Source organism: Larimichthys crocea, unplaced genomic scaffold (assembly GCF_000972845.2).
Source record: "Larimichthys crocea isolate SSNF unplaced genomic scaffold, L_crocea_2.0 scaffold196, whole genome shotgun sequence".
NCBI classification, from domain to species: Eukaryota; Metazoa; Chordata; class Actinopteri; family Sciaenidae; genus Larimichthys; species Larimichthys crocea.
The window spans coordinates 98165-116457 of NW_020852647.1; the positions used below are offsets into that span (position 1 = coordinate 98165).

At 45.0% G+C, this 18293-nt stretch overlaps 1 protein-coding gene across 1 annotated transcript in view; it reads left to right on the top strand.

Moving 5' to 3' along the window:
* The window catches only part of LOC104931749 (titin), a 157861-nt gene that overhangs the window by 25257 nt on the left and 114311 nt on the right, over positions 1 to 18293 (top strand). The window contains exons 39-67 of the mRNA XM_027275733.1: positions 1347 to 1397; positions 2157 to 5708; positions 6230 to 6508; positions 6688 to 7251; positions 7464 to 7745; positions 7832 to 8110; positions 8192 to 8473; positions 8561 to 8839; positions 8931 to 9218; positions 9323 to 9601; positions 9702 to 9983; positions 10359 to 10637; positions 10815 to 11093; positions 11213 to 11491; positions 11974 to 12252; positions 12334 to 12615; positions 12699 to 12974; positions 13062 to 13340; positions 13436 to 13714; positions 13802 to 14089; positions 14176 to 14454; positions 14707 to 14988; positions 15461 to 15739; positions 15824 to 16105; positions 16193 to 16471; positions 16573 to 16860; positions 16963 to 17241; positions 17328 to 17609; positions 17744 to 18022. Of these exons, the coding sequence (XP_027131534.1) occupies positions 1347 to 1397; positions 2157 to 5708; positions 6230 to 6508; positions 6688 to 7251; positions 7464 to 7745; positions 7832 to 8110; positions 8192 to 8473; positions 8561 to 8839; positions 8931 to 9218; positions 9323 to 9601; positions 9702 to 9983; positions 10359 to 10637; positions 10815 to 11093; positions 11213 to 11491; positions 11974 to 12252; positions 12334 to 12615; positions 12699 to 12974; positions 13062 to 13340; positions 13436 to 13714; positions 13802 to 14089; positions 14176 to 14454; positions 14707 to 14988; positions 15461 to 15739; positions 15824 to 16105; positions 16193 to 16471; positions 16573 to 16860; positions 16963 to 17241; positions 17328 to 17609; positions 17744 to 18022 (11466 nt within the window). The remainder of the gene's footprint in view (positions 1 to 1346; positions 1398 to 2156; positions 5709 to 6229; positions 6509 to 6687; positions 7252 to 7463; positions 7746 to 7831; positions 8111 to 8191; positions 8474 to 8560; positions 8840 to 8930; positions 9219 to 9322; positions 9602 to 9701; positions 9984 to 10358; positions 10638 to 10814; positions 11094 to 11212; positions 11492 to 11973; positions 12253 to 12333; positions 12616 to 12698; positions 12975 to 13061; positions 13341 to 13435; positions 13715 to 13801; positions 14090 to 14175; positions 14455 to 14706; positions 14989 to 15460; positions 15740 to 15823; positions 16106 to 16192; positions 16472 to 16572; positions 16861 to 16962; positions 17242 to 17327; positions 17610 to 17743; positions 18023 to 18293) is intronic.

Below are 18293 nucleotides of genomic sequence, written 5' to 3' on the forward strand. Positions count from 1 at the left end.
TCACCGGGGTGATGTGGGATCATAACGGCCAGAGTCTGGCGGACACAGAGCGGGTGAGGAGCTCTGAGGCCGGGGGGCTGTTGTCTCTGGTCATCCAGGGTGTCGGTGTGGCGGACCAGGGTGTTTACCGCTGCACCGCCACCAACCAATACGGCCAGAACAGCTCCTCCGCTCAGCTCACTGTTGAAGGTGCTTAATCTTTCTTCTTTATTAGTCTGTTTCTCCATCCTGGTCCATCCTCCCTCCACCTGCTCCTCCTGCTTCGTCCCCTCCTCCCTCCTCTTTATGTAACCTGTTAGACTGTAATTAAATAACAAGCTCTGTAGTTTACTCTCTCCCTGCTGATGCCAGCTTTGCCTCACTAACTCATCTATCCATCCTACTAACCCCTTTAGTGTTTCTAGTCGTAGCCTTATACTCTCTGACCCCTAATGACTCTCCCTAACTTTATTCTCACCCAGCTAAAGAAGCAAATGTCAAAGCAGAAACCCCCATCCCTACCGATACTGTACGCAAAGTGTCTCACGCAGACAGGGAGATCCCTAGAGATCCCAATGACCAAGACAAACAGGAGGCTGTGGAGAAGCCGGGACCGTCACCTCCATCTTCCCAGAGACCTTACAGCCTCATCAGTCACCTGTATTTCCCTGATGTTGCGCCTGATGACGAGCGAGGTCAACGCCTCTCCAGCTGCCCTGAGTTCCTGATCAAACTGCCCCCCGAGCTGCTGATCAGAAACAGAGACAGTGGCTCGTTGTATTGCGTTATGAAGGAGGTTCCCACTCCGTTTGTCATTTGGCTTTACAACCGTTTGAATGTTGAGGACTCTGTGTCTTACTCTGTGAAACATGACGGGCCCCTGTGCTGTATAAACGTTAACAATGTGGGAGCCACACATGGCGGCTCTTACACATGCAAACATGTGAGCTCAGCCGAGGATGCTGAGTGCAGCACAGTCATGAAAGGTTGGCATCTGCATGCTTTTGGACCTTCTGCTCGCTCGGGCTTTGTTTGGCCCAACACTCATCCACACTGCTTTCCACCAACACAGCCAGCAGAGGCACACTTCTTCTTCTTCAACAAGGTCTTAACCACTGTGTTTAGGAGAGGTCGCTGACCTTTGTGTCCTGCTTTACTGACAACAATACTGAGAGATACAAACACTCATATCACTGAGCATTTATCCAAAGAACCAGAAGGAAGCATGCAGGAATGTCACTGTACAGACAAACAGACGGATAATATGGATGCACGACCTGTCACTGACTCTAACAGTCTTGCACCATATGAGACTTTATGTTCAGTTTGTGGAGTGTGTTTAATTCCAGTTATTTCTGTCTTTACAGTAACGGCAGTGGAGAAGGAACCTGAGGTTCAGGTCCAGGAGGAAGTCAAAGGTAAATATTGATTCACGTCAGCAGGAACGTATGTCGCCTGTCCACGATGTTTCACATTTTCTGTTTCAAGAGAATTTTTCCCTGTTTCTGCACCCTTCAAAATAAAGGTTCAAGTTAGATCCAAAAGCAGTTCCTCATGGTGACGTCGTGCAGGAACCTTTTACTGACTGGTCATTCAAAGGAACATTTATTATCAAGTGTAAACAGTTTTTATCCATGGGTTCATTAAAGTGCAAGAAATGATCATTTAAATTGCGATATATCATTTTGAATGCAGTATTGGATAAATTATTATTACATTGTTCTCTCTAAAGGTGAATGTAGAAAATCAGAAGTGACAAAACAACAATCATTGATACACACAGACACATATTAGGAAACATGTTCAGCATGTAGTAGCTGTACTCATAAAGACAGTGTTCAAACTGTCCCTTTGTTGGGTTTTATCAAAACCATGTCACAGAACCAGTAAAGAACAACCTTACATAAAAAGGTTCCCGAAAGTGATGGAAAGAACTTTTTTTTGCATTCAGTTCCCAAAGCACCGTAAACAGCATCAAGGGTTCTTCAGCATAAAAAGGTTCTTAAAGGTTCATAAAGTGTCTCCAGAGAACTCAAAGTGAAGAACCAGAACCAGAACCAGTGTATTTGAAGACGGCCTGAGTTTGTTCTCTGACAGTTGTTTGACCTTTCAGTATAACTCTAAGTTTTCAGCTGGTTGACTTGTGTCTGATGTTAAACTGTTGTTGTTCCACTCAGCCTTCTCTAGCTCGACCATCACGGTGACCGAGGAAACTCAGGAGTCGTTCTACACCGGCCTGAAGTTACCAGATAAAAACAAAACACTTGAACTTAAGCCAGAGTCCAAACGCTTCTCCAGCTCTTTGGAGAAGAAAAAAGAGAAACCAGTTTTCCTCAGTGAACTTTCTCCAGCAGCCGTGACTGTCGGAGAAACCGCTACATTTACCGTCAAAGTGTCCGGTTTCCCGAAGCCTGCCGTTCAGTGGTTCCACAATGGGCAGACGATTACGAGCTCCTCCCTGTACACGTTTGTTCATGAGCAAGATGAGTATAGTCTGGTCATTACCAAAGTTCAGAGGGAGTTTGAAGGAGAGTACTCCTGCACTGTCAGCAACAGATTCGGACAGTCGACTTGTACTTCTTATTTGCATGTTCAGGTGAAGGAGCCTGGAAAACCTCCAAAATTCACTAAAACCATTGAGTCTCTTCGTTTGTCTGAGGGAGGTCAGGCTTTCTTCAGGTACATGGTGACCGGAGATCCTCTCCCTGAGATTCAGTGGCTCAAAGGCAGCTTCCAGATCCAGCCTGGTGGGTTCTGTATCATTGTGAACAACCCGGACGGATCGGGCTTTATTAATATTAAGAGTGTCAAACAAGAGCACAGCGGCGTCTACACCTGCAAAGCCTTCAACCAATATGGGGAAGCCTCTTGTAGTGCTGAACTGCTGGTTTTCAGGGAGAAAGTTCAGGAAGAGCACACTTTGGTTAAGAAGCCAAAAGGTTTGAAGATATCTTTGACTGAACAGACCACAGAGTCCAGATTGTCTGAAGAGAGGACTCTGTCTGATCAGATGATTTACACCATCAGCACAGAAGACCGGCAGATTATTCCTAGTGAGGAGGTGGGAACCCTCAGAGAGCTCAACATCTCTGCTGCCACCCTCCATCGAGAGCAGCTCACCCACCAGGCTGCAGTGCTGCAGGCTCATGACATCCAGGAGAGGGTTTCTTTGGCTCCGTCTCATCCACTTCAGGTCTCAGCTGTTCCCATGAAACAGCTTCACATGGCGACTTTCTTATCTTCAGTCCAGGAGCGACAAAAGATCACAGAGCAGCACTCTGAACGGATCCTCAGCCCTGAGATCATCGAGCTCGAGTTAGCCAAAGAGCAGCCGTCGAAGCTCATGTCAGCCACATCTGAAGAGGTCCTCCTGCTCGCCACAGTAAGAGCCGAGGCCTTGACTGATCGAGCTCCTGAGCAGGTGAAGAGTTTTACTGAACCCAGGCAGCTTGTGAGAGGTCATCAAGTAGGGTCCACCATGTCAATCCACGATGAAACCTTAGACGTCACCCACAGACCAGATGAAGAGAGGAGCTTCAAAATCACAGAGGGGGTTAAGATCTTATACTCAGCTCAGTCTTCAGGGCAACTACCAATCACAGAAAGACACTCTGAGCCGCTGCCAGCTCTAGACGCAGCCACCAAACCCTCGATTAAGAAAGAGCAATTCAAACCAGTCGTAGCACCAGTGAGTGAAACGAGAGTTCCTTTGCTCAAAGAGCAGCCGTTTGAAATAACCAGACCAGAGCAGGAGAGTATCACCCCACGCAAAGACCTGGTCTGTAAGTCAGCTATGACTGCTGAAGAGAAGTACGAACTCCAAGCTGACGTGGCAGTACAGGTACCAGGTGTACCATCTTCTATGAGTCTGCAGCCTGAGCGAGAGGGCGAGCGAGTCCTGAATCTGCAGGTCATCAGTGATCAGGATGTTTTACAGTCTGAGGGTAGGTTCAGCAGCAAGAAGCCTTCGACAGAGCAGGCAGAAGTGAGGAAGAGTCCAACTTTATTACATTCAGTGACTCAAGAAGAGCAAAGAACAGCAGTTTGTGAGGTGACTTCAGAGTTCACAGCAAAGACTGATGCCACCTCCGTCCAGCCGAGGAAAGAGTTACCACCAACAAAATACCTTCAATCAGTTCACTCTCTGTCAGTTTTACCAAAGGAAGGCACACTGACCATCACCAAACCTGACCAGCAGGTGGCAGCGCAGAAACAGGAAAAGGCTCTGAAGCATGCAGCTGCCTCTGAAGAGAGAAGAGAGATCACAGCAGATTATCGCAAAGACCTTGATGTGTCAGTGACCGGGGTTCAGTCACAGCTTCGAACTGAACCCAGGCCATCCAGCATCCTCTCGGTCTCCTCACAGCCCATTCAGCTGCCGAAGGAGATGCCTCTGATCACCGATGTCAAGCAGCAGCGAGCGCTCGTCCAGAAAGAGGACTACTGGAACATCATGCATTCTCTGAATGTCACAGACACTCAGACTCTCGAGGAGGGTCACACCGTTAACCTTAAAACTGATGAGAAATTCAAGCCTGAGATGAAAACTGAGCCAAAGATCTCCAAAAGAACTGTTTTCATTGAGGAGAAGGCAGTGGCCACTGAAAGTTGTACCATCTTAGAGGCAGCTGAGCAAGACTTTGCAGTCCAGATCCAGGAGGGTCAGTCAGTCCGACAGTCGGTGCTACTTGAAGAGAAGCAGGTCATCATGGGAGAGCGGTCGAGTGAGATATGTAAATCGGAGAGCTCGGCTGTTAGCATCACGACGCAGCCTAAAGGAGTTCAGTTTGTTCATGAGTCTCAGGACGCTCTGACTATACCTAAAGAGCTCAACTTTGTCATTCAGATTCCCAAACCGTCCAGTCTAAATATACGACGTCAGCTCAGAAATGCTCTACAGTCTGCTGTGGCCAGAGACCAACCAATGTTACTTGCCGATGTTGTAGGAAGGTTAGAGGCAGTGGATGTACAGGAGGTGAAGGTTCAGAGAGAGCCCAGACAGGCCAGGTATACATACCTGATCACAACACCAGGTGCCCCCATGGAGATCACACTGTCTTTTGAAGGTGAATACCCTCAGACAGCTGACCTCAGGTCTGAACTCCAGGTAGCTCTGCATGCAATGGTTTTTCATGAGCAGCAAAGTCTTACATCAGAGCAGCCAGGTTTGATGCAGACTGACAAGCCTCAGAGAGCACTGGTCAGCTTGGCGCCCTCCAAAGAGGTGCTGTCATCTGTGGTGGACAACGTGACCATGGTTGAGAGTACAGTTGGGTTTGCTGCTGCTGTATCTCAGTCTGCATCCGTCAAAACTGAAGCCAAGGCTTCCTTCAAGAGTGCAACCATTCAGAGTCGGTCTGAAATCTGTGAGTCTGTCCACAGAGAAACCAGAGAGGAGTATCTATCAGAGGCGATCATGATCAGTGAGTCCTCTGACAGTCTGGTCGATTATCCAGTTGTCGTTGATTCGCTGGAAGACGTTTGCACTGAGGAAAACGGGAAGGCTGTTTTCACTGCCACCATAAAGCATGTCTCCAGAGTTAACTGGTTCTTCAAAGGCCAATTGGTGAAATCTGGCAAAGAGTTCAAGTGTTCTAAAGACCACGACACATACACACTAGTTATCGACAGAGTTTTCAAGGCCAAGCATCAAGGAGAGTATATCTGTGAGGCCGAGAACGAAGTCGGCAAGACTACCACGTCTTCAAGACTCACTGTGGTCTCAAGAGGTTTGATGATGAACAATTCTTTGATATCATCATCAACTAACTTCACAACTTCATCGATGACTTCTGTTGTCTGCAAACCTCTACCACAACTCAAACATTGGAACAGAAAACAGCCTATTGTTGTATTTTTGGTGTAACTAAACTTGGGTTGGTTGGTTGAGGTTTTCAGCAGACAGCAGTGACATCCTCACTTTTTCTTTGTTTCTTCACATGCGCATCATCTCATAACCATTCCTCTGTCCTTCCAAGGATTCATCTTTGAGTTCACATCCTTAAACACCCATCAGTCCTCATTCCTGGTCCATTCATCTTTGCATGCCCTCTCTCCTTTATCACAGAATCCTTTTCATGGCATCTTCAACCCAACTTTAATCCCATTTTTCCTCTACAGTCACAACAGCATTAACATTGTGTGTCACTTTTCCATCCCAGGACGACCTCCTCCGGTAGAAACATTCCTTTTTGTTTCCATGTCAAACTTCTGTTTATTTAATGTGTCTTTTTATCTCCCTCTCTCTCAGTGAAACCTGTGTTCAGACACAGGATTGTCCCTGTGGAGATCAACATTGGCAACGCTGCCAAGTTTGAATGTGAAACCGAAGATGCTCCCAATGTGAGCTTCAAGTGGTTCAAAGATGGACACCCCATCAAAGAGGGTGATAAGTACAGGATTATCAGTCGCTTCAGCACTTCCTGTCTGGAACTCTTAAGCCCAACCAAGGACGATAGCGGTGAATACACCTGCAAGGCGTCCAATCAGCACGGCAGTGACGAATGCTCCGCCTCTCTCAGCGTCACAGGTAAGAACAATGCATGTTTCCTTCCTCTTTGCTGGTTGAGTTTGGAGCAGTTCACCTAAACTTGGATCTTGTTGTTTTCTTGCTCTGCTGGTTTTGTTCTGCCGGGTTAAGTCTATGATAGACTAACAGGCTTTAACATATCATCACTAATGTGTTTCTCTTTTTCTGAATTCTTATAGAGCAATTCCCTCCTGCCTTTGTAACTAAACCTGACCCTCAGACTATGTATGTTGGAAAGAGGGCAGTGATACAGTGTGTAGTATCAGGATCTGCCCCACTGAATGTTGTCTGGCTCAAAGACAACCAGGCCGTACCCAAAGGGCCAAACTACCGAACCTCTTGTGAAAAGAATAAGCACACTCTTGAGATAAGCAAACTTGAGCCAGCTGATGGTGGTCATTACGTGTGCAAAGTATCTAATAATGTTGGGGCCGCTGAGTGCAGCACGGAGCTGCTTGTTATTGATAAACCCAACTTTGTAAAGCCCCTGGGTCCGATCGCCGCTGTGGTCGGAGCTCCTCTGCACCTGGAGTGTCAGGTGGATGAGGACACTGGAGTAACTGTCACCTGGACCAGAGATGGTAGAAAGGTCCACCAGTCTCCAGACTGTAAACTGTCCTTTGAGAAAAAGGCAGTTACTCTTGATATCCTAAAGACCACACTGAAAGATTGTGGAAATTATGTATGCACGGCCACAAATGAAGCCGGCAGTGCAACGTGCTCCACCTCGGTGAAGGTTCAAGGTAAGAGCTGTCTAGTTAACTTTCATGGCTACTGCAGCATTTGAAGCTGATGCAAATCTGCAGTACTGAAAATTAACATATTGTATTCTGTGGTGTTTCTATGGTGCAGCTCCGGCTGTCCTTTGTTCAAGTCTTAAATCTTTTCTCTTCACTGTTGGGTTATTTTTTTAAATGACTTCATGTCGCCTCTTTTTAACTACAAACATCCCCAGAGCCACCAGTCTTTGTCAAGAGGCTGGAGGCCACCACCGTTTGGAAGCAAGGCAGCACTGCCCGGCTGCAGTGCACCGTCAAAGGATCCCCTGAACTTCACACCAGCTGGTTCTTTAACAACAACGAGCTGTCAGCCGGTGGCAGATATGATATCAGTCTGAAGGATGGTGTTGGCACTCTTGAGATAAAGGATGTCACGTTGAGTGACGGTGGAAATTACACCTGTGAGGTTCTCAATGAGTCTGGGTGTGAAAGCTGCAGCACAAAAGTGACAGTGAAAGGTGTGTAGACTCAGGCAAGTTTATTACAGAACCAAATGTTCAGTCAGAATCAGATGTTTCTAACCCAGGTATATGTTCCCCTTCAGAACCTCCATCTTTCAGAAAGGAGTTAATCCCCCTCGAGGCAGTCAGAGGATCTGTAGCTGTACTGGAGTGTGAGCTTGCAGGTTCTGCACCGTTTGAGGTGGCCTGGAGAAAGAATAAGAAACGCCTGTCCACAGATAAGAAATACAGAATTGTGTCACAGGGGTACCTCACCACTCTGGAGATCCAATCATTCGAGAGCGCCGACATCGGTGAATTTGAATGTGTCGTAACAAATGAGGTTGGGTCAGTGTCCTCAAAGTCAGTGGTTAAACAGAAAGGTTAGTAACACAGGACAGACTTTAAAACTCTTGTAGTTCTCTGAGCTGTTTATAGAATTCTTATTAATACTGTTATTTCAGAGCCACCTGTGTTCTCAAAGAGGATTGAGAGTGCTGCAGCGGTGTTGGGGAATACAGTAAAGCTACAGGGAACCCTGAAAGGCTCAGCTCCCATCACTATCAAATGGATGAAAGACTCTGAGCTGCTCAGAGACGATGATCCAAATGTTAAAATGACATTTGAGAATAACATCGCAAGCATTTCCTTCTCATCTGTTGAAATAAAGCATGGTGGCAAGTACACTTGTCTTGCTGAAAATGAGGCTGGACAGCAGAAATGTGAAGCTGTCTTAACAGTTCAAGGTTAGAAAACATTCATGTTTGTTAGAAATATTCTCAAAGTTCAGATGTAGATGTTTACAAGGTCTAAAAACTCATATTTGATTGTAGAACCTGCTAGGATCTTAGAGAAAGCGACGTCCATGAGCGTGACCGCTGGAGATTCAGCAGCACTGCAGTGCACGATTTCTGGAAGCCCGGAGCTCAAAGTGAAATGGTTTAAAGACGGCAAAGAGATGATCAGTGGCCGCAAATATAAAATGATGGTAAAGGAGAACACCGCCATCTTAAAGATTCTCGCAGCAGACAAAGGAGACACTTCAGACTACCAGATGGAAGTGTCCAATAAAGTCGGAAAAGACCAGTGCACCTGCTCGGTCACTGTTATAGGTTAGTTTCAGCCCAGAAGACATTATTAAATAGTTAATAATAACTGAAAGAGTTGGCCCTTGATGAATGTTTGATATATTTCCTTACACAGATCGTGCCGCTCCTCCATCCTTCACCAAAATTCTAAAGAAAGTGGACGGCAGTATCGGTAGTAACGTTACGTTGGAGTGCAGAGTTGCTGGATCTCAGCCGCTGGCTGTTGCTTGGTACAAAGACAATAAAGAGATCCACAGTGACAACAAATACAAGCTTGATTTCAGTGACGGTATAGCCTCTGTGACCATAACTGGCCTGGAGCAGAGTGATGGTGGAGTGTTTACATGCCAGGCCACTAATAATGCTGGAGAGAATGAGACCAGCGGTACTTTGTCCGTCAAAGGTTAGAGCTTTAACCTTAAACCCAAGATTAAACAGGAATTTCACAAAAGTAGATGACAGGATAGGATTTGAATGTCTGCTCTTTTTCTTCCCAAAAAACTCCAGAACCACCGGTCTTCATGGTAAAACCTGAATCCCAGGACGCTTCACCAGGATCAAATGTTGTCATTAAAGCAGCCTTTACTGGATCAGCTCCTCTGGTTGTTAAATGGTTCAGAGAGGAGAAAGAGATTTTCACTGGGGGAAAGTGTTTCATTAAGAAAGACGCCTCTTCGAGCTCTCTGGAGCTTCACTCTGTGAAACCCAGTGACTCTGCTAAATACACATGCCAAGTATCCAACGACGCTGGGAAGGTGGACTGCACTGCAGCCCTCTTTGTGAAAGGTGCTGTTTCATTCTTTCATTTTGAAATGGGATTCACTGAACTGTTGTTTTCTTCACTTGACCTCTTGTTTTTACTGTTAATGTTACTGTTAATTTACAGAAGCCCCAACATTTACAATGAAGCTTGAGCATTCAGTGCTGCTGAAAACAGGAGAGCCTCTAAAGTTGTCTTGCAAAGTGCAGGGCACCCCTGTTATAACCATTGCATGGTTTAAAAATGGCTCCCAAATCACTTCAGACCACAGACACACAATGTCCTTTGACAACTCTATAGCAACTCTGGAGATAGACAACTGTTCTGTCGAGGACAGTGGACATTATGTCTGTACGGCGTCCAGCGGGGCCGGCAAAGACGAGTGCAGCGGCTCAGTAGCAGTGAAAGGTTGGTTCAGTTCTTCATGAAGACAAACCTAGACTGTTGGCATGAAGTCTGGTCCACATTGTTCTTTAACATGTTCAATGCTGCCTACACTGTTGGGAAGTCGCTCCACAGAGACTCAGCGTTTGATTCCTGGTCAGGGTACCATCTGGCTCAGTTGCTCTTGTTTGCAGATGGGAAATTCTTCAAGATCGTCTGTGTTTGCTTTCCAACATACTGCCAAGAATCGATGTACCTCCATCAGTGCACTGACTTCTGGAGGCGATGAACAGCTAAATGAACTCTGTGGACCAGACTTATATGACTAGACTTACTAGCTTACTTACTTTTCAGCCTTGTATTGCCTTTAAATATACCCTTTGTTATCTTTCCTTATAGAGCCTCCAGTGTTTGTGAGGCCTTTTGAATCAGCTGAGCTTGTAAAAGGATCCGACATTATCTTGGAGGGAACTGTCTTAGGTTCTCCTCCGTTTGAAATAAGTTGCTTGCTCAATGATAAGCTGATCAGACCTGACAAAAACCATGAGATCAGTGTTGAAAACAACACTGTCACTCTTCACATCTCAAACTGTGAGAGCGGAGATGCTGGGACGTACCAGTGCATTGTTGCAAACGATGTTGGAGAAACATCTTGTTCTTGCCAGATTATACTGAAAGGTCAGTCAAAGGACAAACATACCATCCAAGGTTATCCTCCTGCATGCTGTTCAATGTCTGATGAATGATGTTTCTATGCAGGTTAAATCAGAGACATAAGACAATTTAATGTGGCTCTTTTGTGTTTGTGTGAATGCTCCATAGCCTGCAGTCTGATTTGTGGTCTTTTTCCACTAGAACCACCATCATTTGTTCAGAGACTAGAAGACATATCCTGCATGGTGGGCTCAGAGATCTCTATGAAGTGCATGTTGTCTGGATCACTTCCCATGACTTTCTCTTGGATTAAGGATGATCATGAGCTCACAGAAGATGAGCATGTTAAGATGTCCTCTGAAATCAAAAGTGCCGTGTTGAATTTGAAAAATGCTCAGTTATCACACTGTGGGAAATATGTGTGTGAGGCACAGAACAAAGCTGGGACTCAGAGATGTGCCGCTGTGCTCATTGTGACAGGTTTGTAGGATGTTTTAATGTTTGCTGCTGCTGCTGTTGTTGCTTGATGTTTCTCCTGTTGCATTAACGCCTGCAAGAGGGAACAGCTAACTCAGTTTTGGATCATTTTGTTATCTCAGAACCAGCAAGGATTTTAGAACATGCACAGACCATCAGTGTAACCCAGGGTGACCCGGCCAGGCTTGAATGTAGATTCTCAGGTACCAAACCACTCACGTCCAGATGGATGAAGGCGGGGAAGGAGCTGACCTCAGACCAGCAATACAAAATTCAGAGCACAGACACCAGATCTGTGCTAAACATTACTAAAACAGAGAACAGTGATGGTGGTGAATACACCTTTGAGGTTTCAAACAGTGCTGGGTGCAGTTCTTGTGTGACAGACATAACTGTTTTAGGTCAGTTTATCCCAAAGTTTTCTATTTTTTATTTCCTCTCTTTTTATATTTTAACACAACCAGCTGAACCTTGTCTTTGCACTTTGTATATAATAGATCAGATTGTTAAACCGTCATTCACGAGAGAACTGAAGGAGTCTGAAGGTATCAGGGGATCATTTGTTCATCTGGAGTGCGTTGTATCAGGCTCTATGCCGATGACGATACACTGGTACAAAGATGACAAACAGATCCAGACTGATGACAAGCACAAATGCACATTTTATGAAAATGTTGCTTTCCTGGAAATACGCCATCTTGACAGTAATGACAGCAAGCGCTACACCTGTATGGCTACAAACAAGGCGGGATCTGTGCGGTGCTCTGGGAGTTTGTTTGTCAAAGGTTAGAAATCATCTCACATCCTCAGCACTGTCTTGCAGATTAAGCATTGTATGTTGTGACTGTTGTAACAGAAGTATTGGGTTTTTATCCATCAACAGAACCACCATGCATTCTTAAAAAGCCTGAATCCATGAGTGTTTTGCCGGGGTCAAAGGTTAAGTTTAATGTATGCGTGTCCGGCACGCCGCCTCTCACCACCAAATGGTTCACCAAGAAGAAAGAGGTTTTATCCAGCTCCGAGTGCTCAGTGATTCAAAGCGATACTTTGAGCTCGCTGGAGTTCTTCTTCGCCAAATCTTCTGATTCTGGTGACTACGTCTGTGAAATACAGAACGATGTGGGCTCCTGCTCATGCCAGGCAACACTCTTTGTAAAAGGTTAATATTGGTCTCTCATCAGTTTGCTTTAATCTGTAGTCATCAGCGCAACTAAGTAACTTCTACATGTGTTTGTTTCAGAGCCCCCATTTTTTATTGAAAAACCTGAAGGTGTTTCAGTAGTCAGAGCAGGAGACCGGAAGGTGTTTGAGTGCATGGTTGCTGGTTCTCCAGAGATCTCTGTGCGTTGGTTCAGAGATGGAGGTCAGATTCACCAAAGTGTCAAACACAAAATGTCGTTTTTCAACTCTGTCGCCACCTTAGAGGTTTGTCAAGTCAGTGAAAACGACAGCGGCAACTATGTCTGCGAAGCCTGTAATGAAGCAGGCACAGAGAGTTGCACTGTCGAGCTGGAAGTGAAAGGTTGGTTTCTTTTCCATGTTAAAGTTAAATGTTACATCAGTGATAAAAGTCAATAGTTGCTTCAGTTTGCTTTGTTATTTCAGAGCCGCCTTCGTTTGTCGAAGATGTGACGTGTCTTGAAGTTGTTAAAGGTTCCACAGCAATGTTTGCATGCAAAGTGGCAGGAAGTACTCCATTTAAGGTCACATGGATCAAAGACAAACAGCCAATCAAATCCAGCCAGAAGTATATTATCGTTGATAGTGAAAATGTGAGCTTGAAAATCATGGACTGCAGAGTGGAAGATGTTGGTACTTATCAGTGTGTGGTAGCCAATGAGGTTGGAACTTGTTCTGGCTTTGGAGCTTTGTCTCTGAAAGGTTTGTCTCATTGATTATGGGAATCACATTAGACATACAGGACTGTTTCTGCTTTGATGCTACAATGACATCTTTTCTTTGTAATAGTCCCTCCGACGTTCGTTAAGAAGATCGAAAACGTCTCCACTGTTCTGGGAGATGTTGCAGTCTTTCGCTGCACCGTGGACGGTTCGCTGGCTCTTTCTGTACAATGGCAAAAAGATGACAGCTGGATCCCTGAGGATCCAAATATCGAGAGAACGTTTCATAACAGAGACGCAATGCTCAGGATTCCTGCATGTGAGGCGACTCACAGCGGGAAATACACCTGCCAGGTCGTCAATGACGCCGGGCAGGACAAATGCTTTGCCACCCTTGTAGTGCAAGGTACCTGTGCTTCATGCTTGATTCTTCTGCCTAACATTATAACTCACTGTAACGGCAATAACAAACACACCCACCTTTGTTTCTTGGTGTTGTAGAACCACCTATGATCCAAGAGAAGCCAGAGGTAGTCAGAGTGACTTGTGGAGATCCAGTTAGTCTTGAGTGTAAAGTAGCTGGAACTCCTCAGATCAGTGTCAAATGGAATAAAGATGGCAAAGAGCTCCAGTCAAGCAGAAAACATAATCTGTACTTTGAGAACAACCTCAGCTGTCTGAACATACAGTCGTCTCAGCTGGAAGATGGCGGAGAGTACCAGTTTGAAGCCACAAACTCTGTCGGGACTAGCAGCTGTAAAGTCTTGCTAGTTGTTTTAGGTTTGTAAAATACTCTTCTCTTGTTGGACGTTTTTTTACTACGTATTTTCTTTGACTCTAATTGTCTTTTAATATTATTTTAAACAGAAGAAACAGTTCCTCCAATGTTCGTTAGGAAATTAACAAACATTCAAGCGAACATGGGTTCGGTGGTCACCATGGAGTGCAAAGTGGCCGGTTCTCTTCCAATATCAGTTGAATGGAGCAAAGGGAAACAAAAGATCATTGAGAGCTCCAAGTATAAAGTTGTGCACATTGAGAATACTGTGTCACTGGAGTTAAATCTGACTGAAGCTGCTGATACGGGAGAATATTCCTGTAGACTTACCAACAGCACAGGCAGCTGTGTGTGCAGCGGAGTGCTCACAGCTAAAGGTTAGCATTCAAAGGTCAAATACTCAAATCTTTACCTCAGCTGCTGTTAGTCGTGTATCATAATCATTTCTTTGTATGGGTTTTAGTGCCACCAACATTCCTAGTTGAGCCTGAGTCTCAGGCGGTTATTCCAAAGTCTGCTGTACTCTTCAGAAGTGTCTTTGAAGGAACGCCTCCGTTCACTGTGAAATGGTTCAAGGATGACGTCGAACTCATCACTGGGCCATCGTGCATGATTAAACTGGAGGAATACTCTTCCTCTGTTGAGCTCTATTCAGTCGACAGTCTCCACGTTGGGATTTATTCTTGCCAAGTTAGCAACGAAGCAGGCACAGTGAAAAGTGAAGCCAAGTTGTTGGTGAAAGGTTGGACTTCTTTTTTTTTTGTCCACCACCATCACCACTCAGTTAACTCCATCTTTTTTCTCCATTTTCACAGCTCCTCTTTCTTCATTTTCTTTGCCTGACCACCTCACCATTTATTTTCTTACCAGGAATATCTATGTTGTCTTGAGAGTCACCTACCATCAGCATCCAGTCACCTCCTCCATACATCACTGAAGCTCAAATATTTCTACATGCTGACGATAGTAACTTCATCTTTTTTTGACTTTGCAGAACCTCCTCAGTTTATCCAGAAACTTCCTCCCACTACCTTTGTGAAGCAGTGTGAGGGACATCGTTTTGAATGCCAGGCCACCAGCTCTCACTCCCTGAAAATGTGCTGGTTCAAAAATGACCAAAAGATAACTGACGGAAACAACTATAAAGTAATGTTTGTTGACTCAACTGCGTACCTCCAACTGCACACCACGAGGTTTGAGGATAATGGAGTCTACACCTGTGAGGCTTATAATGATGCTGGCAGTGCAAGCTGTAGCACTGTTCTGACAGTTCAAGGTCAGCTATTCACTTCACTCGCCGATCTTGGCTACACATTGTTGTGGATTTTTGCTCCTCTGAACTTGAGTAGCATGAAAAGAAGGAATGAAAACTTCTCCACTATGATGCATATTTGGATATTTGACATTTTATGATTGCTTTGGGAACTCTGTCTAAAAACTTCAGCATGGAGTCAAACCAACCTGTTCAGTCCAAAATCTAATTTTTGTCTGATAGCATGAGTGTTACCTCTTTTTTAAGACTTTTTAATAGGTTATTGATGGAATGATGTACACTTGTACAAGATCTGTCAAATGTTAGCATGACTCTTGTTTTTTCTCTCAACGTCTGGATGGATTCCTCTAGCATGGACTGAACTTAAGCATGACCCTTAATGAGAATCAACTGCCAGACTCAAATGCTTGCAGTGAAGACTTGCTTGTCCACAAATGTTACTTCTCCTATTAATATATGTCGATATATTTTCCAGAGGCCCCATCCTTTATTAAAACTCCAAAGCCTGTAGAAGGCATTCATGGGAAAGATGCCAGCCTGGACTGTGAGGTATATGGCACTTCACCTTTCCAGGTTAACTGGTACAAAGACAAAAGACCACTGAAGGAGAGCAGGAAATATAAGATGGTTAGTGTGGGCAGCTCTGCCACACTTCACATTATTAAACTGGAGAAAGATGACGCTGGTCTTTATGAGTGCAAAGTCTCCAACAATGTAGGAACGGGATCCTGCCGCACTACCATTAGCCTGAAAGGTTAGTACAGACTCATCGGACGTTTTCTCAAAGCTTAGCCATTGTGTCCCCCCCCTGACCTTTAATGTTTCCATCACTATTCAGAACAACCAGCGTTTGTCAAGAAACTGGTCGACCAGTCGGTGAGAGCTGGTCAGCAGCTGACGCTGACAGCTACAGTAAGAGGCTCAGAGCCTTTGACTGTGTCCTGGGTTCAGGACAAAGATCACATTCTCAGAGACGGTGACAACAGGAAGATCACCTTTGAGAATAATGTGGTCACTCTTGTAGTACCCAAGGCCGACCCGACCACGGCTGGTAAATACACCTGCCAGATCAGGAACGACTCTGGACTTGTGGAGTCTGTTTCCCAAGTGACAGTTCTAGGTTTGTAGACCTTCAGACTTTATTATATTACCGCCATTGAAAGTGACAGGGTTCGTTTAGCTTAATGTCTTCTTCCCTAATTTCTAGAACCCGCTGCTATCGTTGATAGCCCCGAGTCCTTGAACGTGAAGTCAGGAGAAAATGCAGCTCTTGAAGTCACAGTATCTGGTTCACCAGAACTGAAAACTAAGTGGTTCAAGGACAGCAAAGAGCTCTCTGCTGGTGCCAAGTATCAGATGTCCTTCACAAAGAAGGTTGCCACCTTGAAGATTCGGTCTGCTGACAAAGCAGATGCTGGAGAATATAAGCTAGAGGTTAAAAACCATGTTGGTACAGCCTCTAGCAAAATTAAGCTCTCTGTTTCAGGTTGGTGGCCATTACATACATCCCCATTCTCAGAAAATGTGATCCTTTTAATTAGCAATTATCTCAGAAATGCTTTAAAACTTGTTGTTTTTTGACAATAGATAAATTGATTCCACCGAGTTTCATAAGGAAGCTGAGAGACACCCACCTCGTTGTGGGTAAGCCCGGTGAAATGGAGTGTAAGGTCGCAGGCTCTGCTCCGTTAACAACTTCCTGGTTCCACAACGGCCAAGAGATCAAGAGTGGGCCAAACTATGACATTAGCTGCACCGATAACAACTGCAAACTGAGAGTCCCGACAATCAAGATGTCCGATTCTGGCAAATACACATGCAAAGCTGTAAACGCTGCAGGGGCCAGTGAAACGAGTGCCTCAATGAATGTGACAGGTCAGTTTATATGAATAAAGCCAAGAAGAGTTTCCCTTAGCACAGGATCACGCTTATTATAGAAAGTTAATCTTACAACACATCTTTTTTATCCGAACTCAGAACCTCCATCTTTTGTGAAAACACCCGAAGCAAAGGAAACGTTGCCCGGCAAAAACGTGTCTTTCTCAGCCAAAGTGAAAGGCAGCACCCCCTTGAAAGTCAAATGGTTCAGGGGAGCCAAGGAGATGCAGCATGGACGAGGCTGTGAGATCTCCCTGAAGGACGATGTTGCCACTTTGGTTCTTCACAAAGTTGAAAAGTCCCATGCAGGAGAGTACACCTGCCAGATCATTAACGACGCAGGGAAGGAAAGCTACCCCGTTAACCTGTTTGTGAAAGGTTTGTTAGCATGATGTCTTTTTTTAACCATCTGTGCACCTCTGAAAGTGATTTTCATGTAACTGACCATGGATTGCCTCTCTCAGAACCAGTACACTTTGTGAAGAAGCTGAAAGACATTTCCTCTGAGAAGGGCAAGCCTCTGAGGCTTGAGGTCACATTTGCTGGAACCCCCACAGTAAATGTGACATGGAAGAAGGACGGTAAACTCATCTGGGCTTCCTATCAGTACAACGTGATCACCACAGACACCTCCTGCATCCTGGAGGTTCTTAACGCTGACAGGATGGAGGCAGCCGGTAGATACTCTTGCGAAGTAGACAACGGAGTCGGAAGTGACAAATGTGAAGCACAAGTGACAATGCTAGGTAAAGTTATGAATGTGCATGTCACTGTTTACTTTGTGATAACATGATCATTCATTCATTTATTCATCTACAGCCTAACATCTATAGTTATACTAGATCATTGTCATCATCATCATTATCATCTTTCACTTTAGAACGACCATACTTTGTTGAAAACATGGAGCCAGTGGAGGTAACTGTGGGCGAGGCGGTTACCCTGAAATGCCGTATTGCAGGAACTCCTGACATCTCCGTAGTTTGGTTTAAAGCTGCCGGAAAGCTGCGCAAGTCCAACGTTTGCTCGATGGACTTCACAAAAGGTGTTGCCACTTTGAAACTGATCAAAACAACCAAGTTCGATCACGGCGAATACGTCTGCAAGGCAGAAAACCGGGTCGGTTCTGCCTCTGTCAGCTGTAATGTGACAGTGAAAGGTGATGCTCCATACATTTTTCTTTGAATGAATCCTCGTTTGATTGTGCATTAAGTTTGAAAGATAATGGATCCTCCCAACTTAAACATTCAAACATTAAAGATTACCTCTAGTGAAATATGCAACTCTTGGAAAAAAAACATACTAGTGTTTTCATCGATGATAGAAATAACTCTGACGTAGAGGCGTAGGAATGCATGGCAGCATAACAATGAGCACATTTCTAACATCAGCATTGCTTCTCTCAGAACCTGTGCGCTTTGTCAAGAAGT